We start from the raw sequence: 21,729 nt of genomic DNA, 5'->3' as shown, positions 1-21,729 counted from the left end.
GAAATTATGTGTTGCCCTCAGGTCTGATGTCTCTTTAGTCTCCTTTAATCTGAAACAATTCCTTAATGTTCTTTTTTTTCAATCTTCCTTTGTGTTACATGACCTTGACATAGATGAAGATTACAGGCCAGTTCATTTCTAGAATATCCTTTAATTCCTATCTGCATTTCTCATTATTAGATTCAGGTTATGTATTTTAGTCAGGAATATCATTGACATACTGTCAGATCCTCAGTATTTCATACCAGGGGGCCCATGATGCCATTTCATCCCATGACTGATAATGTTAACTTTGATCATTTGAATAAGGTGGCATCTATCAACTATGGAATTACTATTCTTCCCTTAGTAACTAGTAAAACAAATGCTTTTTTTTTTTTTTTTTAGCTCTGCTTGAGGTTGAGTGAGCCTCTGCTCCTTGAAAATGATCCATTTTGTATCCATTAAGCCCATTCAAACTGGCTTAAGAAAGAGGGTCATTGATTGGAGAAAAAGAAAAAAAAAAGATGGTCATTTATGTTGCAACTAACTAGAGTCATCATTCAGATTGGCCTAAGTGGAGAGGGCATTTATAGTCCAGAAGTGGCTTTAACTTCAGGCACAGCCAGATCCAGGAGCTTGCTGTAATCAAGAACTTGTCTTATTCATAGTTATTTATATAAATAAAAGGGACTAGATTCTGGACAGACAGAAGCAATAGGTACTTGCTACATTGATTCAGGCAATGACAAAGAGGAAACCGGAAGTGCATGAAGAGACCCAACCACAGCATGGAGTTGCTTTGGAGGGAGTTACCCAAGTGGTTCAAGTGGTGCTCAGCAACCCAGGACCAGGATTATCAGCATATTCTCTAACCTGGCCACAATGATTGGTTCAGGGATTAAAACTCAAGATGGGCTGAGGAAAAACAGCCCCAGCACTTTCTAGAACTATCAGCTTTGAGGCACTGTGGCTGCTGAGCTTGTGGAATGCCAGCCTAGAACTGTAAGTGGTCATCTTTCTTTCTTAAATGAAGAGGAGGATGAAATCAACACAGAGAAAAGCAGAGCCAAACGACACAGAGAGCTAGGCCCTTCATGGCTTTGTTTCAATACTGTATCCAGCAGTGCTGGAAGCCATCACTCCCCTGGGATTGTCAGCTGGAACAGTCAATAAATTCACTTTTCCTGCTTAGCCAGTGTGGAAACAGAATGTTGTAAGTTTCTTCTTTGACAAACAAAAATACACAATTAGAAAAAATTCTAGGGGCGCCTGGGTGGCTCAGTCGGTTGGGCGTCGACTTCAGCTCAGGTCATGATCTCGCGGTTCGTGAGTTGGAGCCCCGCGTCGGGCTCTGTGCTGACAGCTCAGAGCCTGGAGCCTGTTTCAGATTCTGTGTCTCCCTCTCTCTCTGACCTTCCCCCATTCATGCTCTGTCTCTGTCTCAAAAATGAATAAACGTTAAAAAAATTTTTTTAAAAAGAAAAATTCTACTTTTAGGGAAAGGAATCATCTTTTAATTAAAAGGCGAATCATTTGGACCCTAAGGTGTTTATGAATTCAAGTGCTGTGGTATAAAAGCTTATGATAAAGTCTGCACTGATAAAATATAATATATGGATGAGCATTTGAGCCTACAGTTTTGGTAATATGATAATCAAGTGAATGTGGAGGCTTAAATAAAGATTATATTTAACTATAGTCAGTTCTCCATGAAAATAGGCAGCCTTCTCAGTTTTTCTGCTATTCAATATAAACAATAAGAATTCTCTTGCTGGGCTGCTTTATTGTGAAGACTGTTTTACAAATCACCTTCATTGAGATATCATTTATGTACCATAAAATGCACCCATCATAAGTGTACAGTTCAATGAGTTTTGACAAATCTATATATGCATGTAACCACCACCACCACAATAATGATATAGAACATTTCCATAATCCCCTAGAAGTTCCCCTGTGCCCTTTTGCAGTCAATTCCCTTCTCGGGCTCCAGGAAAGCACTGATCTGTTCTCTCACCTTAAATTAGCTTTGCCTGTTTTAGAATTTCTGTAAGTGAAATCATATAACATATATTATTTTGTGTCTATCTTCTTTTATCGTCTTTTTATTTTCTATAGAGTCTATTTATGTTTACCTGTGTGTCATAGTCTATACATCATGTTTTAGATACTTGTGGAAAATAATATTGTAGGACATAACAATAGTCCATAAATTCCACTTATTATTAGCTATTTTGGGTGTAGCTGACTTCAAAATGAACTATTTTTAATATGTCATTTCCAACTTCTGAAAATTTTACTTGAAAAAGTATAAAGACCCTGGAATAGCTTTTTCATTATTGAGATGTCTTTTGTAATTTACTGTTCCCCTTTGGAGAAGTTTAGTTTCCAAAGCTGGCTCCAGGAGGAACTTTATTTATACAAGCCTTTTTGGCACCAGCTTGAATCATCTCCTGTCACTTACACACACCTTTCCCCAAAATAGTCCAGTCCCTTTGTGTCTTATGGAGCTCACTTAATAAGCTCAGCCCATATTGGAATAAAAAGGACCATTTGTATATTATGTCCTGCAGGTGTAGGAGAAGGGTGTTGAGAAGGCTCTCACACCAGATGTCCCCTCAGCTCAAAAGGTAGAGAATCAGTTTCCATCGGGTCAAAGTCTCCTGCCACCTGATCATAGATTCCTCTTGTATCTTCATATGTCTCCTCAGGCCAGCAGGGATCACAGAGGCCCTGACAAACAAAGTTGGAGTTAGAACCATAGAGAGATGCCCTGTGGGTCACCATTGCAGCTCTAGGAGGGATACACACTCCTACTCAAATTCCCAGAAAAAAATGTTTTAGTTTCTAATTATGGGAGGGAATCCAACATATACAAGAAGAGAGTGATTATAATGAGCCTCCATGAGCCTCAAGTCCAAGATATCTCATGATTTTTTTCAGAAAAATAATGTAAATGTCAGAAATATGAAACTTTAAAAAATGCAGGAGGGGTGCCTGGCTGGTTTAGTCAGTAGAGCATGTGACTGTTGATCTCTGGGGTTGTGAGTTCAAGCCCCACTTTGGGTATAGAGATAACTTAAAAATAAGATCTTTAAGGGGTGCCTGGGTGGCTCAGTTGGTTAAGCATCTGACTCTTGGTTTTGGCTCAGGTCATGATCTCACGGGTTCATGAGATCAGGCCCCATGTTGGGCTCCGTGCTGAGAGTGCAGAGTCTGCTTGGGATTCTCTCTCTCCCTCTTTGTCTCTCTGCCCTTCCACAACTCATATGTGTACACACACGCATGCTCTCTCTCTCTCAAAAATAAAAAAATGAAAGAAATAAAGAAAAATAAAATCTTTTAAAAAATAAAATAGAAACAAAAAAGCATGATATCAGGAATTGTAGAATGTGAGTTGTGATTCTGTTAGTCCTATAAATTTCCAAATTTTCATCAAAATAGAAGACCATGTAGAAGGATCCTTACTGTACATGTGCTTTGCCCTAGAATTGGGAGAAAATGGTTGTTTTAGCTTGGCAAACTTTAGAGCAGATTTGTCCATGGGACAAATATGGTCTGCTGCCTGTTTTTGTACTGCTGAGGGGCTAAGAATGGTTTTACATATTTTAATTGATGGGAAAATATCAAAATAAGAATATTTATGACATATTAAAATTATATGAAATTCAAATTTCAGTGTCCAAAAAGGAAGTTTTATTGGAACTTAGCCACATTTGTTCATTTATATATTGTCTATGGGCGCTTTTATAGTACAGCTGCAGGGCTGAGTGGTTTTGGAAAGGACAGCATGTCCTGCACAGCCCAAAATATTTATTATCTGGACCCTTACAGAAAGAGTGCAGACTGCATCTCTGCTTTAGAGGGCACATATGGTTCAGCACCACGGACAGCATTTTAATGCCCTGCTATTTCCACGCTGGTGAGAACAGTGCCCTCTCTGGGACAAAGTTACAGAGGGAAATCCTTGGCCCAGAGGTGCCAGAGCATTAGCCAAGGCCACACAGAAAGGCAAGGGTTCTGACCCATCTCCCTTACTGTGGGGCAGTAGGTGGGGGTAGTTGACGGTCAAAAGTGTCTGTTGTTCTTGCCTGCCCAGCCACCATCTTCACTTCCCTCTGGGCTCTCTGTTCCTCTCCCATTCGGGCTGGTGGATTGAGTGAAACTGGCCACTAATCCCTGATGCCATGGCTGGACACCGATCCAGACCTGTCTTAGCATAGTCCTTCCCCTGCCTCAGTGTTTCAGCAATAAGTATGTGACCAAAGCTAGACTAATAAAGTGTCAGCACTGGTGCTTCAGGACTATTGGAAAAAAGACATTCTCTTTTTCTGAGGATTTCCAATCTAATAGGATACAAACCTGAATTTTCTAGGGACATTTCTAGGGAGGAAATTCTGGGTTTCCCTTGACTTTTCAATTGAATGGGCCAAAAAAATATTTCTCTATGTCTCTCTACTTAACCAGTGTATTGGAGAAGGCTAATTATCCAACAGAATGCATAGATTCCTTCTTCCACAATAATAGAACTATAGTGAGGCATATATCTCCAAACTGGACTGTATTTCTCAGTCTCCTTTACAGTTAGGTGTGGCCATGTGACTGTGTTCTCACTGGGGAATGAATAGAGTGTACCATTTCTGGGCCTGGGCCATAAGGCAGGGTTGTGCCTCCACCACACTCTATTTTTCCCTATCCCACCAGTTGAAACCCCCAGTGGACTGGCCTATCCATGCAAATTTGAACAATGTACTCACAGATAGCAGAGGAACACAATGGAAAGAACTTGAATTCTGGAATAACCATGTGCAACAAGGTCACTCACCTCTGATTGCTATGTGAGAAAGAAATAGGCAATCTTTAGACCACTGGATTGTAGCCAGGACTTTTTGCTATGGTGTCTAGCTTACCCTCACCAATATGAGCAGTAGGAGGTGGGTTTCTGGCATGAGCCAGAAAAGACTTATGCTGATACAAATCTCCTCACCATTGGTACTTCATCATACAGGGGTCCCCAGGCCCCAGATGGGTCATTCAGTCTTTCCACTTCATCATACAGGTGTCCAGGAAAAGCCATATCCTCCTCAAGATGTGTGAGACCTGGAGTTGGAGTGAAAGGAAGGGATGATCAGGGCACCCATCCAGATGTCAAGGGTATCTATGAGCAGGGGGAGTTCTGATGTGGTCATGACTCACCTCGGGGATAAGACACCTCCTCCAGTGTTGGTGGTAGCTGGGGGCTGAAGTCCTTCATGGAGTGGTAATATGGCTCTACATCTGTTGTGCTAACCTGTCAATAATGCCCACCCATGCCCCGAAAAAAAAAACAACAGATAAAATATTTTCTATCCTCTGATTCCATAGCTCCCAGAAAGGACAATGATAAACCCAAAGCTAATGACAGGCTTTTAGTCTGCCAGTTCACTATTAGGGCATTTGGAAGCACCCCCACTCACCATGGAGCTTTGAGTATCCTGGCCTCCAGTCCACTGGCTGTCCTCATATTCATTCCTGACTCGGTCTTCCTCCGATCTTCCAGGATAGAGGTATGGAGGGCAGTTGGGTGTTGATTCTGACACCTCTCATCCCCAAAACCCCTCCCTCAGAATCTTTCTTACAGAAAAATATTCCCACTTACCCTGCCTCTGTCTTTTCTGAGATGCCTGAGGGAAGCAGGGAAAAAGGGATCAGAGACACCCCTCCTCTGGCCAGCCAGGCCCTGAGAGACTTTCAATATGAAGCTCAGGGCTTCATGTCACCCTTGGGCCTCCATCCCCGCAGGGGAAGAGGGTCTCTCCTCACCTTCAGCAAGACGCCTCAGTCTCCGCTGCCAGAGGAATCCCCCAACACAGGAGATGTTAGAAAGCAGCAAAAGACCCCCAGCAGCAAACAGCACAGGCATCAGGGGCAGCCCCGAGGGTCCTGGGGGCAGAAGGTACCCCTCAATGAACCCAAAACAACTGGCTGTAGGCCCAGAGCAACATCCTCTGACAATGCTCATTTCTGATTAAGCAAAGGTCTCTTCCCAGGTCGGAAAAGCAGATGGGCAGGGATTTCCATGTCCATTCCTTCTTTCCACCCCAGGGCAGGTGGCTACTTTCTCAAGTCAAGCCACTAACAGTGGGTCCTACTTCTGTCTGAGCCCCACGTGTGGATTCAGGGGGGAGCTTCAGCTCCTTAGCTGGGCATTCAAGGCCTCTCCCAAGGTATCAAGCCTTGCCCACCAACCATAGACCCTGGCGTTGGACCCTCTGGCCACACAAATTAACCACTGGTTATTTCCAGAATCACCGAGGCAAAGCCACACCTGTAAGTGTGACTATTTGGAATAGTCAAATGTCTGTCCTTAAATGGCTTTTCTTCTCAACTTATTTTCTTCTCAAATGACTTCCTCTTTGCACAAGCTTCCATTCCAGATAATATCGGAATCCCTGCTATATCCCTAAGGGCAAGACTAAATCCCTCTAAGTAGACGTCTGCTCAGCATCCATCTCCCCATCTTCTGCTGACAGCACTAATTTCCTTCAAGGAAATAACCATCCCTCACTCTCAGGCTGTATGTTTCTGCAGACTTCCATGGAGGACACAATGGCCCACCCTGGCCGACAGGAGCACCCATCCCTCTTTCCACAGTGATCAGTTCAGACCAATCCAGCATTTTACCCAAGGTGGATTTTTGCCAGAATAATTAGAACACTCCTCTGCTGGCTGCTAAGAAGGAGAACAGAGCTAGAAGTATGTGTGTGTGTGGGGGGGGGGGCGGTGTTAATTCTTTGCTCTCTTGATGAAAGAACCTGAGAAGGAAGCTATAAAAGACAAAGGCAAAGTTGAGAGGGATTGAGAAATAGATCCTTGGTGAATGTTGTGAGCACGTATTGGAGTTTTCAATTTCACAAGCCAAGCATTTCTTTTTACTGCCCACACAGGTGAATTTATGTCACTTGCAACCTTCTTCTCAGACTTTGAAAGGGAACTGTTTGCAAAATGGTCATAATTCTGTCCCTATAACCACACTCTTGAGTAGTCCCCTTCCACACTGACTCTGAGTTGAGCCACGTCACTTGCTTCAGCCCATGAGGCAATAGCAAATATGACAGAATCAGAAGCTTGAAAGTGCTTGTCCTGTCCCGCTGTTCTTGAGACTCCTGTGACCACCTCCATGTGAGCAAGCCAAGAAGAGACATGTGGCCCAGTTACTTCCATTGTCCCAACCAAGAGCCAGATTGTCAGATGTGTGAGGAGGAGGCCATTCTAGATCGACTAGTCCCAGCTGAGCCTCCAGCTGCCTGTGGCCCAGAACAGAAGTATTGGGTCACTCATAGAATCAAGAAAAACAATGGTTGTAACTCTAAGTACCCGTGTTTGAAGCGCTTTATTTTGCCTCAAACGCTAACTGATACAGGCTCTGCACAGGGCAGAGAACCAGCTAATTCTTTCAGAATTAAACTGAATTAGGCAGAGAGAAAATGTATCACATCCAGACAAGAGAAAGAGCTGAGGATGTGGGTGAGGGACAGAGCTAAGTCTTAAGGGGCTGTGGCCACAAAACAGAGCAGGCGGAGCTAGAAACCAGAAGGTTCTATTCTCAGGGGAGGGAGGGATACTCAGCTGATTGAAAACTTACTTGTAGGCTGCTCTGTGGGCAGTTGATAGTCAGGTTCTCCAGAAGGCTGGTCTAGACCTGGGGGGGGAGGGGGGGTGGATATAGAGATTGTGAATTAACACCAAGAATCTGGGATAAGCCTTAAGTATTTCTTAGTTTCCTATTAAACTTTTCAACACATTTTGAGGAACGGATTTTTGTCTTCTTTGGGAATATTTCAAAGACATCTGCAAATCCTGATGGTAATGGCAATACTATTAATAGCCACTCTCTAATACTACTACTACTACTAATTATTATTATTGATGAGTGCTTTATGCTATGGAATGTCCTTTTAACCTGAATTATCAGTTTTGGGGAGTTAATCAAAAACGATGCTGGGCTCTCGGAATGTCTTTTTTTTATATTTTATTTTATTTTATTTTATTTTAGAGAGAGAACACAAGTCAGGGAGAGGGACAGAGGAAGAGAGAGAGACAGAGACAGAGAGACAGAGAGAGAATCTCAAGCAGGCCCCATGTTCAGTGTAGAGGAGACTCAAGGCTCAATCCCAGAACCCTGGGATCATGACCTGAGCCGAAATCAAGAGTTGGACACTCAACTGACTGAGCCACCCAGGTGCCCCTCTCAGAATGTCTTCATAGAGGCATCAGTTGTAGAGCAAGTGAAGTGAATGTGGTACTTTATGCTTTAGTACCTAAAGAGAAGACTCCACTGGGGGAAAGAAAGAGGAGGAATGGGAAGAACTCTTTACTTCCATGAGGAAAAAGACTGCTCTGTCAGGAAGGAAAAGACAGAAAGAGTGAGTTTTCATGGGGCAGTGTAAACAGAAGTTGAGCGGGGGCGGGAGGGGGGTGCATTTCTTTGAATCGGCATTTACATAGCATTTACTTTGTATGGGTCCATGTTTTAAGCACTTTAGACATATTATTTAATCCTCACACTGTCTGAGAGACACCTTACTTTCAGAAATAGGCACAGAGATCTGAGATACCTTATTTTTAGAAACTGAGGCTCAAAAATGTTAAGTAATTTGCCCAAGGTCTCACAACTAGGAAATGGCAGGGCTGAGACCTGAATCCAGGCTTGTCTGAACCAGGCTCTGTGTGATTAACCACCACACTACAGTGCCTGTCAGAGTCAAAACGTTCTTCTCATTAGTCATAGTAAAGAATTTGCCCCTTTCGTCAAAGTTGCTGAATTTATTGGCATAAAGTTGTCCATAACATTCCCTAACTTGTCCTTAATATCTGTAGATTAGTAGTAATGTCCTCTCTCATTCCTGATAATGGTGAGGTTGCGTCTTCCCTCTTTTTTGCCTTGATTTTTGTTGGGGTTTTTTTGTTCTTTTTTTTAAAGTTTATTTTTGAGAGAGACAGAGACAGCATGAGTGGGGGAGGGGCAGAGAGAGAGGGAGACACAGAATCCCGAGCAGGCTCTGAGCTCACTGTCAGCACCGAGACTGACATGGGGCTCGAACTCATGAACCGAACAGTGAGATCATGACCTGAGCTGAAACCAAGAGTCAGACGCTTAAACCAACTGAACCACCCAGTCGCCCCTGCCTTGATTAGCTTTATAAAGGTTATTGATCTTTTCAAAGCAGCAGCTTTTGGCTTCATTGATTTTTTTCTATTGTTTTTCTGTTTTCTAGTCCATCGATTTTTGCTCTTACCTTTATTATTTTCTTCCTGTTTCCTTTAGGTTTAATTTGCCCTTCTTTTTCTAATTTCTTAAGATAGAAACTAAGCATCAATTTGAAGCCTTTTTAAAAATCTAAATGAGCACTCAATGTTACAAATTTCCTGCTAAGCACTGCTTTAGCTGCAGCCCACAATTTCCATGTTTTCATTTTCATTCAATTCAAACTTTCTTCTAATTTCCCTTGTGTCATTAATCACATTCAGACAGTATAGTTTAGTGGCTAAAAACCACTTCCTGGAGTTCATCTTCCTGAGTTCCAATCTCATCTCTACCTCCTTCTAGCTGTGTGAGCTTCAACAGTTTGCTTAACCTCTCTAGTCCTCAGTTTCTCCATCTATAAAAAGGGAATAATAGTATCTACTTCACTATACCATCCTACAAGTCCCCTGAGGAAGTCTAAAACCTGCTCAAGACTGTCTTTTCCCACCTGGGGTGGTGACAGAGATCTGGGACCCCTTGTCCATTAGTCCGCTGTCCCCCAGGGCATTGCTGGCCAGCAGCCAGACCCTGTATCGTGTAGAGGGCTGCAGCCCAGTCAGTGTAAAGGTGGTGGCCTGAGGTGGTAGGACATCCATGTAGAGGAACCCTGGAGTCCCCAGAGCCTCATACCTGCATGAGAGGAAGGGCAGTCATTGAGGGAGGTGCCCCAGCCCTGCTGGCTGCCATCCCTTCCTGCCTTGACAGGAACCCACCTGATTTGGAACCTCTGTGGCAAACCCCCATCAAAGCCAGGCTTCCATTCCAACCCCATTGAGTATGGGGTCATGCTCATGACCTTTAATCCTGTTGGGGGATCTGGGCGGCCTTTGAGGAAAAGGATGAGGGAAATAGTCAGAGGATACAAAAGGGTTCTGCAAGATTCCTTCCAGATTTTTCTAAGAATGATTTTAAATATACAGTTGATTCTTGTTATTAGTAGTGGTTATGTTCTATAAAGTTGCTATGACCACTGAATTACAGAATATCAAATCATTGCTTCTGGGAGAAATGCAGAGTCAGACCCCTGTGAGCCTGCAGTCACATTTTCATCAACCAGTCAATACATGATCTTGTTTTGTGTGTGCTTCTGTCTAAAGACACCTTATTTAATATATCTTATTGATCGACTCATTAACATTGAACTCACGGCCAACAATGTCATAATTGATGTTTGAAGGAAGCCTATCCAAGAGAAGTGTTTTCTCCATATGTTTAGGAACAGTAGATAGCAATTCAGGACTGTGCCTAGAGGCCATTTTAAATAGCAAGATCACTAACAAAAAGCACAAAAGTGCAAAAAAAAAAAATGTGGCACCAGATAGGGCCACAAAGAAGACACTTCGTTACAGGATGAAAGCTGGAACAAGAAGGCAGAGTGTCACCTTATTCTACCTCAGCTGAGAATGTCCTCACTGGGCAACTCAATTTTTTTGCCTGCTCTGGACATGTCCCCGAGTGACCAAGAAAGCAGCATGTGTGTTGATTTTGAGGTTACAAATAAACTTTAGCAAGTAGGCAAATTTACAAATACAGACTTGACAAGTAATGAGTATTGTCTGTACATGACATACATTCCTTGTGTGGATTTTTTGGTGTCTATTTCACATCCATTCCTCATTTCTTCTGGTTACAAAATCCTGAGTATCCTTTGTAAAACCACTAGCCCACATTCTTAGGCCACATGCTTCTGATGGAAGTGACTCCACTCCCTTGTAGGATAGATTTGTGTCCAGGCCAAACAAACCAGAATGTCACCTTCCCTGACCACAGGGTTTGTTCAGGGGTGGGATGGGAGCTGAGTAGAGCCAATGAGTCTTAACTCTAGTACTTTCATACCACTGTTAGGAAAAGAAAAAATTCTATGTCCCCTGGGAAGTCTAACAGCCCTCCATGAGGAGCCTTAGAATAAAGCCAACACAGAAAAGCAGACCTGAGAGACAGAGAGTTCTGGATGGCAGTGAACCTAGATCTAGCAACTCCTAATGATCTACTTTTCGGTTACTTGGGCCAATAAATTATCCCTCACCCACCCACTGCCTTTTTTTTTCTTTGCTATGAGTTTTCCTAAAGATCCAGAATCTATTAGGATTTTCAGGGCAGGCAGAAACTCCATCCTCACTCATAAACACCTCTCAGGTTTGGAGAACACTGCCATTCTGGGCCAACCAGAGACTTGGGGACTGACCCAGGGAGCACCCTCCCAACACCCTCACACCCCACTCCCACCATACTGATGCTGACGAGTTGAATGTTGGTGCGGTCTGAGCCAAGGGGGTTGGTGGCTGTGCACGTGAACAGGGCATAATCCTGGGCCGCAGACACATTGGCAATAGTCAGGAGACTGCTGTGGACCATACCCTGGTGGTATGTGTGTTCCGTGTATCTGGAGAAGAGGTGTGGCAGGGACTCAGGGAAAGTAACTAGGGTTGGGGGACCAAAGTTGGGACTAGGGTGCTACATGGCTAGGCCTTGACTCACCTGGGATCCTGGAGATCCAGAGCGACTCCATTTTTGGTCCAAGTGAAGACGATGTTAGGGACACCTCGGGCACGACAGTGGAGGGTGGCAGAACTGGTGCTATCTCCAGCTGCCGCCACCTTAGTTAGGGGAGTGGGGTGCTCCACCTGGGGGGCAACTAGGAGGGGTTGTTGGTCAACATAAGGTATGTGGAAGGACATGAGAAATGTGGGCTTAGTGGCAGGCCTTGAAGTCAGGATTTTGGGTGTCACTCACATCTGACAACAAGTCGGACCAGCCCTCGGGCTGGAGGTGCTACTCCATTGTCCACGATGCACTGGTAAGCACCAGCCTGGTCCAGTTTGGCATGGTGAATTCGAAGACGTCCTGTGGATCCCTTTGACATCTTCTCCATGTCATCCAGGCTGTGGTCCTCTTCCTCTCCTCCCTTGAGGCACAAGATACAGGAGATGGCCCCCAAGTCTGACCCCAGCTCTGTTATCCCCCAAACTGAGTGCCTCCTGTATCTTTATTCTCCTAGGCACAATCATCCTCCACAGATCTAGCAAAGAAAAAATTCCCTATCCATTCCCCCAGTCATCCATCTATCTATCCATTTATCCAATCATTTGTGCATGGGTCCATCCATTCATCCACCAATCCAGACAACTATTCACCCATCCATTTATCCAACCATTCATGCTTGGAACCATTTATCTACCCATCCACCTGTCTATTTGACCATGCACCTATTTATCAATTTATTCATTTATCTGTCCATCCATCTACCTCTCCTATACATTCATTCATTTGCCCATTCATTCACCCAGCTATTTATCTTCCTTCTATCTATCCATCTGCCCACCCTTCCATCTGTCCACCCATCCACCTCATCTATTTGTTCATATGCGCACATACCCATAAATACATGCAACTGTTCATCAGTCCATCCAGATACCTATTTATTTATCTCTTCATCTCTCCACTGATCTCTGCACCCATCCATCCATGCATCCATCCATAATATTTTCACAGACATCTTTCTACTGATGGTGTATTTATCCATCCATTTACTCTCTAATCTAATCCATTTATTTCTCTCATTCAGTCATTTACCTACTTATCTATTCATCATCAGTCTATTCATTCACTTGTCCATTTGTCCATCCATCCATCCATTCATTCATCCATCCATCCACCTACCTATTGATCCATATATCCATCTACCTGCCCACCCACTCATTTGGTTATCTATCCACAAATGCACCCATCCATCTGCCATTCACCTGCCAGTTCTCCAGTTCACTGGAGTATGTCCCAATAAATATGTAATTATACAGGATCATGTAGATGTGATCCCTCCTCCCAAGGAATTCACAGTTAAGAAACCACATCCCCAGACCCCACTTCCATTTACCAAAGGTTGGATCCTTACCAGCCTCTCCCAGTTGAACATCCCTGGAAGGATGGGATTGGCATCAACGGTGCAGACTATATCCACAGAACCCCCAATATTCACTTCAGTAGGGTCCTGGAGAACTCGTATAGTGGGGGCATCTGGGGGAGGCAAGGATTTGGGGAAGACACTTGGGCCTACACAATTGATGGTGAGAGAAGGTCCCAAGTAGGAGAGGTGTCTTAGAGGTGTTCAGGAAAGTTACAGGTGTAATACAGACTGCCCTTTATGAAGAGCACTTGGAGTAAAGTTCTCAGTGTTAGTGAGACATTCCCCACCCTCTACTGTGTCTCTGTAGTGACAAGAGTAGGTCTGGTAGACTTCCAGGATTGTGTGGAAGTGGAGCTTCCACAGCGGTCTTGGCTTCCTGATGAGAGTAATTCCTATGTAGGTGGGCCCCCTGTCTGAGCAAATTCCACATAGGGTCTCACTAGTGGACAGGGTTCCCAAAGTGGGAGTGACTCCATCACAGTAGAGGCTCCCGGAGTGGGAAGCTTTCAGGATGGGTGAATATCTCTGGGTGTGTGGAGCTTCCACAATAAGGAGACTCCACAGTGGGCAAGGTTCCCTGAGTTGGTGTGGTTACCATGGAGGGCAGGCCCCCCAGAACACTCTAGTTTCCTAGGATGATGAAGGGGGCTCACAGTGTACATCCAGCCGCACTAGCGCTTCGGCGGTGCCCTCTGAGTTCTGGCAATGCAGCTGATAAAGGCCATCGTCAGCACGGGTCACGTTCCATAGCTGCAGAGCTCCACCGGACAGGATGCGATGCCGAGGGCCACCAGCTGGGGAAGGTCAGGGTGAGGGGCCTGCACCCTTCTCTATGTCCAGGAGACCTACACCCTTCTCTATGCCCACTCCTCGCACCTGGGCTGAGGCGGTAGCCCCGGAAGGTCCAGTTGAAGGCCTCCGGGGCAGGGTTGGCAGACACAGACACAGGCAGCAGTGCCTCACCCTGCTCCACCGCGGTCACCACAAGCACCTGCTCCCCCAGGAACTCTGGAGGGTCTGTGGAAGGAGCACCACCACGAGTCAAGATTGTTGTTAAGGCTGGGGTCCGAGATGGACTTGAGATCAGGTACCGGTATAAGGGTTAAAGTTAGGTCATAACTAGATTTAAGGTTGTGGACAAGGTAACAAGTTCAGAGCTGAGCTCAGAGGTTAGGTTCAGGATAGAGGTTAGAATCCAGTGTAGGAAAAGGATAAAGGCCAGCGTCAGGTTAGAAGATGGAGAGAGGGTTCGGGATGGAGGTCACTGTCAGGAGTCAGGATAGAGGGCAAAGGCAAAATGGAGGTTGGGCAGGATTGGAGTTGGTGTAGAGTCGGGGGTCAGGATAAAGGTCCGGAAAGTTTCAAGCTTTAGATTGGAGATAAAGGACAGTGTCAAGGTGAAGACCGAAGTAGTAGAGGATCAGGAGGGAATCCAGAGGGTTCCACATACACAGCACATTGAGGCGGTAGAAGGCGCTCATGGTTTCCCGCAGCTCAGTGCTGTGCGCTCGGCAGGTCACTCGGTGGCCGTGGTCACGGGATGACATTCTCAGAAGGACACTCCTGGCTGCTGCAGATCCTTTGAATGGGGCACTACGGGGTGGTATGGCCACACTTTCCAGCCTGTGGACCAGGCAGGGGTGGCGGAGTCAGGCCAGAGCCAGCTCAGGGATGGAACCAGAGCCAGAGGCATACTAGGTACATGGCAGGACACCAGGGGTGGGGAGGGGAGCTCAGACGGTAAAGAGGCATGACCAGAACCAGAGAGTGGTGGGGCCGTTCGCACTCTCACCTCTCCCCCTCCTTGTCCCATGACAAATTGACAGGAGGGTTACTGCTAACGCTGACGCAAGTCAAGTTTAAGGCATCCCCTGGGCGCAGAGCCGACGCATTGGCCAGGATCGTCACGTTTGTTGGGGGAACTTCAAGAATGAGTCGGAAAAGCGAGGCTCAGAGCCTGCTTCCGCCTCACCTAGACTCCAGGCCCAGCTGCACAAGTCCTGGCTCTTGGCATCCACTGTCCCCCAGCCGGGCTCTGGCTTAGTTCCCCGCCGCGACCAAGCCCTCCCCCAGGCCACGGCCGTGCGCGCCCTCACACTGCACCACAAGCTGCGTGGATGCGCTGAGCTGACCCGCCTTGCACGTGAACTTGGCCTGGTTGTCCGACGGACCCGTGATCAGTACAAGCTCGCGGGAGAAGGTGCTCCCCGACTTCTCCAGACTTCCCAGCTGCACCCGCCGCGGCTCCTGGGGCGGCCGCGGTTCGGTCACCGCACGGGAGTCCTGAGGGCAAAGACTGACGGGGGGGACCGCGTAGGCCTGCCATTTCCCCCAGAAAGAGCCTCATCGGGTTGGCTGCCCCCAGTCCAGATAAAGCCTTCCTGTGATGAAGAAAAGGCGCCCCCTTCCGCTGGCACCCAGCTAGGGTAGAGGAATGGGGATTGGAACTGAGCACCTCCCACCTGGAGTCTCTCCCATTTACCCTGGGCCCCCAGAGCTCCGCGGTTTTGCGGTGGGATCTGGCTTCCAGGCCCACGCCCCCATTCCCCGCCCCGCCTGCTCTGCTCTCTGGAGGCCAGCAGTTGTTAGCGCCCCCTGTCGACCCTCAGCCCCACTCCTCAACAACCACCCCAGCTTCGCTTAGCAAACACCTGCCTGGAAACTCCCATGGAATCCCCAAGCCTTTCCCAGAATTTCTTCATTTTTTCCTATCTTTAGTTCTTTTTCTTTACATTCCCACTTTCCCCAAAGATTTCCTTTGATTGTTCTCTTAATTCCATAGTCTTTCCACAGGTTTCTGAATCCTTTCCCAATATTCTCTTATTACCCTAAAATAGTCTTTTACCTGTGTAATGCCCAAATTCTTGGCATTTTCCCAGAATTCTCTCCCATGAAATTTCATCCCTATAATCTCTAGTCTTTCCCCCAAAATTTCCACTAGCCCCCGAATTTCCCAGGATTTTCTCAGAATTCTGTCAGAATTTCTCTTAATTTTAATGGAATTTCACTTTCTTACCCCCAAGTCCCACGAATTAATTAATATGAATAGATTTACAAATGTTCTGTGGAATAACTAGTCTCTCCCCAAAATTTCCAGCCTTTACCCTATCATTGTCTTTGTTCCTGGAATTCTTAGTCTTTCTCTAAAATTCCTGCCATTGCATCTGAAGCCCCAAAATTTCATGAGAATTTTCTTTACTTTTGATGAAATTAATTGCCTTTTCTCTAGAATTCCCTATCCTGATCTAGAATGCCTCTTTTTCCCCAGAATTCTCACTGTTTTCCCAGAATTCCAAGAGTTTTCCTAGGATTCCATTTAATTCTAATGGCATTTGTGTCTTTCCCAGTTCCCTACCAAAACTCAAACTCTGCAGTATTTTTCAAGAAATTCAAGTTTTCCCAAGATTTCCAAGACTCTGGAGGAAAGAAAGGGCTTCATCTTTCCCCCACTTTTCTGGCCACCCCACACCCCTTGCTTGGCACCAACCTTGAACCAGGTAAGAGATGGGTCTGGGTTGCCTCCAATGGCCAAACACACCAGCCTCACCCGAGTCCCAGCCCGGAGGCGCTGTCCCTCTGGGGGGCCCTCTATCCACAACTTCTGGGCAGGATCTGTGGGGAGAGCCAGGAAGAATGGCCTTTCTCTCTGGGCTGGGCCTGACGGGGGTGGGGGTGGGGGGTGGGGAGGGGTCTCTAAGGGGTGGGGCGCCTCTGGGCAAAGGTGGGGGCTCACATTTCACATTCAGGATAAGTGACTTCTTGAAGGTCTCCTTGGTGAAGGCCTCACTAAAGGCTTCACACGTGAGGGTCAGACCATTGTCCTCCCGTCGCACCAAGAACGTCAAGTTGGACATGGAGATGTGGCCACCATGCAGGCCCTGGCAGGGAGAGAGCTTCAGACTTGGGAACGAGATCACTCCCATCCATGGTACTGAGGGCTGGGCTCAACTGGGACCCTAGCAGGGACACATAAAGCATCTCCACCCTCTCCTCTGAGACCCAGGAGGCCAGGACCCCAGTGCATACTCCCCAAGGACCAAGGCATCCAGGCTGCCAGACCCATCCTCGCCCAGATCCAGGAGTCATGCCCTCAGCTCCCTCCTCCCTCAGACCCGGGAGCCTGGCCACCGCCTCACATCCATGACCATGTCTTCTGTGGGCAGCAGCTGCCGCCAACCCAGCCACCATCGCAACAGGACCCGTGGGCGACTGGACTTGGTGATGCAGGAGAGTGTAACGTTCTTGTTCTCAGACTGGGACGCAGATCCCAGGATGGTAATGGCACTGGGGGGGACTGCAGAGACGATGGACAGAGGAGAGACACTAAACTAGGCTGGATGCCTCACAGGCCGGCCCAGATAAGGGACTGGGGACAGATGACAAGGTCTTTGGCATCAGTCAGGCATGATTTGGGAGCACAAACAGATGGTTCTCTGGGGCACAGACTGACAGACGGGCAGCTGGCATCAGGACTCACAGGTGACCTGCAGGGTGACCCCACGTTCCTGGATTCCCGTCGATACGCTGTTGTGGGCCTCACAGCTGAGCCTCGCCCCGTGGTCTTCTGGTCGCACAATCATCACTAGCATGCTTCGGGCCACTGCCTCAGCATGCTCTGTGCCCCACGCTGTGGACACGGGCTGGCCATTCTGGAGACAGAGACAGACCTGGGCCAGCTCAGGGCCAGCTCCTCCCCCTACCCTCCCACCCCCATGCCTGCCTCTGCCCTCACCTTCAGCCACTGCAGTGTGGCTGGCGGATTTCCCCCTCGGGACACACACAGCAGCTCCAAGCTCTGTCCTGCCCGCACGTGCCCCTCGTCCAGGCCTGGCCATTCAATGACAGGAGGTCCTGGGGGGACTGGGAAGCAGCACTCATTGGGCCTGTGGAGCTCATCCATTCTTTCCAGGACCCACAACCTGCCTCTTGAACCCCCATGTTTCTCCTTGAGAGTCTGAACCTTCCATAATCCCTGAACTCCCCAGGACCCCCAATTCCTGCTTCCCACCCCTAATGTCCATAGCTGACTCAGTTCCCTACTTACACAGAACATTCATGGTGACTGAGACCCGGATAGGGGTGTCCAATGCTGGGCTGGACCCCTCACAGACCAGCAGCTTCCCATTATCTGAGCTCTGAGGTGTCACCCTGGGGTGGGAAGTTGGGGTTCTGGAGTCAGAGTCATCTGAAATTTGGGGAGTCAGGGTGAAGAGGTGGGGATCCCAGTTTCCCACATCTGGTCTAAGTTTCTCTGCTGGTTTCCTCTAGGATCTAGAGTTCTATGGAAGACATCTGGGGGGTCAGCAGTGAAAACTGGGATCCCGGAGCCCACACCAAAGCCCTTGTACTTGATGCTCTGGAATTTGCATTCATTTCCATGAAGATGTTTTGAAGTGTCAGAGTAAAGAATTAGGTCCCAGATGTTCACACCTGACTCTAGTCTCTGTGCATAAATCCCTGGGATATGGGGTTTTCATGGGAAAATTTGGGGGCCAGGCTGAGGGAAGCCATCCCAATTTTCATACCTGGCTGTGGCCTCTGTGGTGAAGAGTTTCTCCTGGGACCCCACATTCACATTAGCAGAGATGTCAGAAATTGTTTGTCCACCTTGGGGTAACAAGAGGGCTAGAGGGGTGCCAGGTTCCCCCCAAGGTAGATCCTGAAGAGAATGGCCTGGAAATCCTAGGGTGCACATATTGCCCCCTCCCTCCTAGTTCCAGAGGAAAAGCACCAGCTCTGTTCCTCCGCAAGTTCAGCCCTCCCGGAGTCCCTGAGGCCAAGTCCTGGGCCTCACCCCTGTCCTCACCACCTTGCTGGGTTGTATCACTCACCCCCATCACCCAGCTTCTTGCTTCTGCACCAACGATGACACGCACATCTCTGTCTGGAGCCTCGGGCTCTTCCCTGAGTTCCAGAACTGCAGTCCTGCAATCACTCTGGTACCTTTCCCTGGATGTTCCCTCCTATTCACAGGGTCTCACGCTGACCTCAACATCTCTCCAAGCCCCCTCCTGCATCCCCATCACTCAGGAAGGTCCTATTTTCTGGGACCCCTAGGAGGGCACTGGGCGGGGACACACCCCCGCCCCACTCCAGAGGCTTTACACTGTTCCCACCAGTTCACCCACTCACTCTGGATGAAGGTGATGTCAGGTGCTGGCTTTGCATCCCCAGACACACAGCTGACCACGTACTCCTGCCCAGCTACCCATGTGACTGTGCTTCCTGCCTCAGGGGTCAGCTGAAGCACCTTGGGGGGCACTGGTGAGAAAGGGTCTGAGGTGAGCTGCCGCCACTGAGAAAGGTATGAGGATTTGGGTTTTCAGTCTCATTCTCATGAAATGACCTCGGCGCCCTGGGCCTGGGGCCTGGGGCCTGGGGCCTTGGAACCCTGGGCCCTGGGATAGGAGAGGGCTGGAAATCTGGACTCAAGGGTCCTGGGGGTCTCTCACCCATACCCAGGATGGTAAGGATCACTCTGGGGGACACGAGCTCGGGGCCTGTCTCTGAGCGGCCGACCTGACATTCATACTCTGCATCGTCGCTGAGGTCACATGCTTCAATGTGCAGGTGGAATTCACCTGCAGGTAAGACCAAGAGTCCCAGGTCAGGGCCACAGTCAGCCCCTGCTGGTGGCTTAGAGTCTTAGGCCCTGACCGCTTACCTCTGTCGGGGTCCCCTTCTAGGCGGTACCTCGGAAAGCTGGGGATCCTAGGATCAGGGCCTAGGAGTAGCCCATCTTTGGCCCATTGCACCGCACTGCCAGGGGCGCTGACCCCGCACCGCAGCTCAGCAGTGGCCCCCTCGACCACCGTCAAGTTTTCAGGCAGAGCCCAGAAGCCTCGGGGGGTGGAAGCAGGGAGTGGCAAACGGGCCAGGCCTGGGGACACAGGGCTGTCAGCAGGAGAGGGCAGGGGGTCTGTCTGGAGAACATGAGTGGGAAATGAGGGCCACATGGTGCTGGGTCACAAGACCAGGATCCCACTCACCTGTGGTCAGCAGCCCCAGAAGGAGCAGGGGAACCCTGCCAGGGGTCCTCAGGGCCATCCCAGGTCCTCTGCCTGTGGCTCCTGTGGTGTCCACTGCCTACCTGCTGCCTCTGTTTCTGTCTTTCTCTGGGTCCTTCTATGTCTCTTGCTTTGCTTATTGTCCCTCTTTGTCCATTTGTCTCCTTCTCTTTCTCTGGTTTCCTCTCTTCCCAGGAGTCAGTCCGCCAGTCTCTCTCTCCCTCTCTCTCTCTCTCTCTCCCTCTCTCTCTCTCTTTTTCCTCCTCTTCAGTCTCTTCTCTCCTGCCACCCCCTCCCCTGCTCTCCTCTCACCACTCAGTCCCTCAGGGAGGACGGCTGCTCAGAGTCCGGCAGGCCTCAGGAGCCCAGGAGAGTGATGAGGCTGATGTGATCAGTGGCAGAGACCCTCAGTGACAGAGACCCAGCCACTGTTGTCTTCACAATGCTGCCTCCCCCAGGTGCCCTCCCGAGAGCCTCCAGTTCCAGGCCTCTGCCCAGCAGGCTCCTCCCAGCCCAGCCAGAGCATGAAATCCCCTGTCAGCACATGCCAGGAATATTCCTCGGTGCCTCCCCAGCCCCGATGACCCCAAGAGCCTGGCTTGGGCCAAGGATAAGGGGGAGCAGGTCAGACCCAGGTGGAGAACTGGGTCATCTAGGACTCCCCAGCTCTCTCCTCCCCTGGTACATGATCTTGGCAAGTGTCTTCCTTCCCTGAGTAGACCTCATTCCCCCCATTGCCATCAGGGGTCTCTGCTGGAGAGCGTGCAAGCGTGTGTTTGACAGACCGCAGGAGTGCAGATATCTGTGTGTGCATGTGTGTGTGAGTGCATGAGCATGCATGTGAGCATGGGGAGGCGAGCGTGAATTGTGACCTGTGAAGGTATACGCAAGAGTACGTGAGGTACATGGGGTACCTGGGTGGCTCAGTCGGTTAAGTGTCCGACTTCGGCTCAGGTCGTGATCTCACGGTTTGTGGGTTGGAGCCCCGTGTCGGGCTCTGTGCTGACAGCTCAGAGCCTGGAGCCTGCTTCGGATTCTGTGTCTCCCTCTCCGCCCCTCTACTGCTCATACTCTCTCTCTCTGTCTCAAAAATAAATAAACACATTTTTAAAAATTAAAAAAAAAGAGTACTTGAGGTATAAGTGTGCAAGGCAGTCAGAGTGGTGGGAGTGAAAGGCGGAGCTCAAGACTACACTCGCCGAGTGGGTATAGGAGCGAGCCCAGCTTGGGAGCCCTTGGCTGTGTGAGTTTTAGTTCATGAAGCTTCCCTCTGTCTCTCCCCAGCCTCTCTCTTCCCCCTTCCCCTCCTCGCCCACCTCTCTCCCCCCTCCTTTCCTCCATCCCTCCCTCTCCATAAGGTGGTTACACCTCAGTCAACCTTTACCTCCGTCACTGTCTCTCTTTATGCCTCTACATGTCTCTGTTTTTCTGTGTTTCTTTGTTCTCATCTCTATCCCCCACTCTCCCCCCAGTGTTCTGTCTCTCACACGCACCAGAAACTCAATAAATATTTGTTCTCAGTCAATATTTGATTATACCTCTTTCTTTTA

The 21,729-nt window shown here is 48.3% G+C and overlaps 1 protein-coding gene across 6 annotated transcripts; it reads right to left on the bottom strand.

Moving 5' to 3' along the window:
* Positions 1 to 1,745: 1,745 nt before the first annotated feature.
* On the bottom strand, positions 1,746 to 20,792 carry NPHS1 (NPHS1 adhesion molecule, nephrin). Of its 6 annotated transcripts, XM_019818675.3 has the most exons (30): positions 20,162 to 20,791; positions 19,837 to 20,052; positions 19,631 to 19,753; positions 19,305 to 19,433; positions 18,698 to 18,779; positions 18,217 to 18,320; positions 17,905 to 18,032; positions 17,650 to 17,821; positions 17,309 to 17,466; positions 16,906 to 17,050; positions 16,660 to 16,784; positions 15,269 to 15,455; positions 14,965 to 15,094; positions 14,623 to 14,795; positions 14,049 to 14,189; positions 13,826 to 13,966; positions 13,161 to 13,282; positions 12,002 to 12,173; positions 11,747 to 11,903; positions 11,500 to 11,651; positions 9,982 to 10,093; positions 9,717 to 9,898; positions 7,607 to 7,663; positions 5,785 to 5,904; positions 5,621 to 5,645; positions 5,439 to 5,514; positions 5,179 to 5,272; positions 4,970 to 5,082; positions 4,808 to 4,816; positions 1,746 to 2,715 (listed from the first exon to the last, which is right to left on the bottom strand). In XM_019818675.3, the coding sequence occupies exons 1-30, from the start codon at positions 20,217 to 20,219 to the stop codon at positions 2,584 to 2,586; spliced, it is 3,735 nt and encodes a 1,244-aa protein (XP_019674234.3). In that variant the 5' UTR covers positions 20,220 to 20,791; the 3' UTR covers positions 1,746 to 2,583. The 6 variants fall into 6 exon arrangements, with proteins under 6 accessions (XP_019674234.3, XP_003997951.3, XP_019674238.3 ...); XM_003997902.5 differs by lacking the exon at positions 4,808 to 4,816 and having other exon boundaries at positions 20,162 to 20,790; XM_019818679.3 differs by lacking the exons at positions 19,837 to 20,052; positions 20,162 to 20,791 and having other exon boundaries at positions 18,217 to 18,357; positions 19,004 to 19,747.
* Positions 20,793 to 21,729: the final 937 nt, after the last annotated feature.

This window comes from Felis catus, chromosome E2 (genome assembly GCF_018350175.1).
Source record: "Felis catus isolate Fca126 chromosome E2, F.catus_Fca126_mat1.0, whole genome shotgun sequence".
NCBI lineage: Eukaryota > Metazoa > Chordata > Mammalia > Carnivora > Felidae > Felis > Felis catus.
Note: the sequence above shows the minus strand (reverse complement) of the source record. Positions and strands in the feature narration are given on the sequence as shown.

Coding starts and splice junctions, on each gene's coding strand:
- NPHS1 (XM_019818675.3), bottom strand. CDS start 20,219: ATGGCCCTGAGGACCCCTGGCAGGGTTCCCCTGCTCCTTCTGGGGCTG. Junction 20,053..20,161: donor TCTGGGGCTGCTGACCACAG/GTGAGTGGGATC, acceptor CTGTGTCCCCAG/GCCTGGCCCGTTTGCCACTC. Junction 10,094..11,499: donor CATTCAACTCGTCAGCATCA/GTATGGTGGGAG, acceptor TTTTCCTCAAAG/GCCGCCCAGATCCCCCAACA.